The following is a 3791-nucleotide window of genomic DNA, read 5'->3' as shown; positions in this document are numbered from 1 at the left end:
AACCTTGTCTCAAAACTCTAGAATGTTTGACCGCCACATTAGGAGAAGATAAAACTCAATTTAGTCTCCCCTAAACAAAATTTGACCTTTTTACGTCCATGGGTCTATGACTTTTTGATATCGAAATATTTTATTATTACACCATCAGTGAATTTTTGTAAATATAATTGAACTAGTTCATTCCAAAGTCTATTATTCACTATTTTATCAAAAAGATACCATAGAAAGAAAAGAAGAAGTTCATAGTAGGAAGAGGTATAAAAATAAAAAACCAAGTTCGAAGTAAGTTAAATTTTTAAAGAAACATTTATTTCTAAGAATATATGTAATATTAGTTTACTTGAACAAGAAACATAAAAACTATGCAATTAATTGTCAAAACAGTACATTATATTCATATAAAAATTCATAAGAACTGACCAAGTCTTTATAGATAACTAAATAAAGAAATGATATAATAATAATTTTAATAGTATGAAATTTTAAATTAAACAGTAATGATATTTTAATTAGTATAAAAATAAAAGTTGATCATCATAATTTTATGAGTATAACTTAGACATTTAATTTAATTATAGAGTTTAAATAAATTAACATGTTGACGACATGTATTCAAGTTCTATAGTAAATACACGACAACCGTAGTTTTGTATATTATACAATAAAACAAGACAAACGATTACTAAAATGATGACTTATTACAATGTAAAATGCATTATCGAAGCATTAAAAAATATATACATATAATTTATTATGGTAAATTTTTAGAAATTATTAACTAAAATGTTTACATTTGATTGGATATAAAGGACCATAATAATTATTTTCCAGGCATGATTCAGGAGTATCATAATTCATAATCACATAAATCATAAATTCTAAAACAACATAAGAATATTGAATATTTTTAACAGCTAAAATTCTTGATAAAGAAAAGTTTATTTTATTATATACTAATAATTCAACTAAAAATACATCATATATGTTAAAAACATGTTGGACGCTGAACCATACCAAGAGTTGCATGAGGATATCACACGTCCCTACTTGACAATAGTTTTAGTCGGCAATTTTTTAATATCATAGAAAATATTAAAAGAAAAATTATTTAAAAAATGGTGTACAATTAAAAAAAAAAGAGATTTAACCGACATAAATAAATGTTTCACCCCCTCATATATTTATCTTCGGGACAGCTCTAATAGAACGCCGTTTTTTTTATCCTTGTATATTTGTTTTAATAATGACAATTTTACACGTTATTCAAATTATTTTTTATTTAAATAATACGCTATTAATATAAGTTGATTATTTACTTAATTATGAATAGATATATGATAAACATTCATTTTAACTATTACGTTTGTTAGTTTTTTTCAAATATAGATTATTTTACTTTAATTGCATAATACATATTTAGCAAAAGTCAATTTAGTTACTTTAATCGTATTATAAAATTAACGATTTATGACTTAAGACAGTTGTATGAATTAAAATGAATTTGTAAATTCAATTACTCAATTTTGTTAGTTGTCAAGTATTTGTTCATTCTGATTAAATAAATAATCATATAATATGATAACAATATTATAAAATATTTTTATCATAAATTATTTGATTTTTACGCAAAATTCTTTTTCTTGACAGTTAATCTTAGTATTTTTGATGATATACCATGTGTAAAGTGTCTATTTATCAAATTAGCTATTTTTCATTAAATTTAAAATATTTGGTAGAATCAAATATAAGCTGTAACCATGAAATCGTAAAAATTATGTAACAGTTTTTAAAAGTAGCTTTTACGTAAAAATACATTGAAGAAATCAATAAAAAAAAAAAGTTTTTATTACCTTCATAGTTCACTACACTATCGTCTATAATATTTCCTTTAGCCAATAATTCTCCTACTTTGTCGTAGTCCCTAACATTCGAAATATTAGTAAGTTCCATAGCAAGTTTTAGTCCTTGTGTTGTAATCATTTTTGAGTTATCAGGTATAGCAAGTTTACTCATATTATCATACAATGTATCATCAATTTGTTGTGTTATTTTCTGAATCATAATTAAAAATTGACTTTCAGTAACTTTATCATCTGTAATAAATATAATTCAAGTATTAACTCTTAAATTCATTATTCTCATTTCGCCATAACTAGGGATTTTGTAAAAAAATTTTAGGGTGCAATAATTCCAAAATTTTCAATCTAAATCAACTTAAACGAGTAATATTTTTCACACAGTATATTAAAAATGTGTATATGAGAGTATAATATATATTATGAACCTAGGATATAATAGGTAAGCCGTTGATAACAATCTTACTAAAAAAATGTAATCTGTAAAAACATATTTAATTATAATTACAATTATGTCTTGGATAAGTACCTATAATATTAGCTTCTTCAATTATATTACCGAATTTATATGGATTATAGCAAAGCTTATACCTAATAACATCACGAAATTCACTTATTGTCATTACTTTCTCGTCACTCAATTGATCTTTGTATAATTCTTTAAAATTGTTTATGATATTATCCGGCAATGAAAAATAGTCCTGAATAAATTATGTAACAAATAAATATATTATTTACTATTAGTAATCTTTAAATCGTTGTGTTATTAAAAATTATTCGTATAATAATCAGGGACGTATTTAGGGGCAGCGCGTGGGTACCATTGCCTGGATGATAAATTTTTTTGTAATTAAGGGATGACAGTATTTTTTTAATAATAGTATATGAAATAAGGGGATTATGTAAGAGAGGCAATAAAACTTTACATGAGGCGTCAGAACTCTAAATACATTTCTGATAATAATAATGTTGAATGCTTTAATTTGACTGAAATCCATGAAAACTTACCAAAGAATCTAAATAATGATTCGATGTTGTTCTGATGCTAGGGCCCTAAGGATAATTATTAATCTATATAATACAACAAATATGTATGTATTTTAAGTAGTAAATATTAAGCAGTATGAATAATTATTTATTTCAAAACCACTATATTGTTTTTGTGAAAGGCCTAAATCGTCAATAGATATATTAAGCCTATAAGAGACAAAAATTAATAATATCTAGTCAATTTTAAAATTGTATCGATTTCTTTGTTACCCATCTTATTGAATTCTTATTGAATGTATACTTTTAAGACGCAAAGTTACATAATTTTCTCTAGATTTACTCTAAATCACGTATCTACATATGTATAAAAATGTGTTATAACTCTGAAAATTAATTGAGATATTACATAAATTCCAAATCATCTTTAAACACACTAGGAATGAAACTTTATATTTTTAACGATTTTTACAGAAAAAAAATTGTTATAAATGGTTATATATAAATCGTTGGTAAAGATAAAACACAATTAAATTTAATATCTTCCCTTTAAAAAATAATTATAAATATTAATACATAGATATTTTTAAAATTTTCAGTGAGGTTAATTGCTATGGTGGTATCAGTTGTGTTGATATAATAATATAAACTAAGGAAAATTTTATGCGATGATAAAAGAGAAAATTTAACTTGAACATCGAATAGAAATATGAGTAACTAAAATAGGTCTACACATTAGAAATAGTTGAATAAAAACCACTAGTGAATTATCTTTGACTGGTGTATAAAATAATTGCATTTTTTCTTTTTATTCCACAAAGTTGCGTTTTAAGGGCATATTAAAAATAACCGAGCACAGTGGGATCGCGTTATATTTAATGTAAATATCGATCTACAGATGAAAATCTGTAGATAGTATTTAATTTTGAGAAATTGGTGGATTATTCC

At 23.7% G+C, this 3791-nt stretch overlaps 1 protein-coding gene across 3 annotated transcripts; it reads right to left on the bottom strand.

Annotated features, from left to right (window-relative positions):
* Window positions 1-525: 525 nt before the first annotated feature.
* LOC126909613 (uncharacterized) lies at window positions 526-3238 on the bottom strand. 3 transcript variants are annotated; one of them, XM_050692048.1, is made up of 4 exons: window positions 2865-3238; window positions 2448-2557; window positions 1851-2093; window positions 526-878 (listed from the first exon to the last, which is right to left on the bottom strand). In XM_050692048.1, exons 2-4 carry the CDS (start codon window positions 2455-2457, stop codon window positions 775-777), a joined length of 357 nt encoding a protein of 118 aa, XP_050548005.1. In that variant the 5' UTR covers window positions 2458-2557; window positions 2865-3238; the 3' UTR covers window positions 526-774. The 3 variants fall into 3 exon arrangements, with proteins under 3 accessions (XP_050548005.1, XP_050548004.1, XP_050548006.1); XM_050692047.1 differs by having other exon boundaries at window positions 529-878; window positions 2386-2557; window positions 2865-3235; XM_050692049.1 differs by lacking the exon at window positions 526-878 and adding an exon at window positions 1632-1749 and having other exon boundaries at window positions 2386-2557; window positions 2865-3237.
* Between the last annotated feature and the right edge of the window lie 553 nt (window positions 3239-3791).

This window comes from Daktulosphaira vitifoliae, unplaced genomic scaffold, assembly GCF_025091365.1.
Source record: "Daktulosphaira vitifoliae isolate Bord-2020 unplaced genomic scaffold, ASM2509136v1 Scaffold_674, whole genome shotgun sequence".
NCBI classification, from domain to species: domain Eukaryota; kingdom Metazoa; phylum Arthropoda; class Insecta; order Hemiptera; family Phylloxeridae; genus Daktulosphaira; species Daktulosphaira vitifoliae.
Note: the sequence above shows the minus strand (reverse complement) of the source record. Positions and strands in the feature narration are given on the sequence as shown.

Excerpts from the sequence above, each read along its gene's own strand:
- LOC126909613 (XM_050692047.1), bottom strand. The coding sequence starts at position 2,479 with ATGACAATAAGTGAATTTCGTGATGTTATTAGGTATAAGCTTTGCTAT. Across the intron at positions 2,094-2,385 it reads TGAAGAAGCTAATATTATAG|ATGATAAAGTTACTGAAAGT; the intron begins GTACTTATCCAA and ends TATTTATTACAG. Across the intron at positions 879-1,850 it reads TAGTGTAGTGAACTATGAAG|AATTTATGATTTATGTGATT; the intron begins GTAATAAAAACT and ends ATGTTGTTTTAG.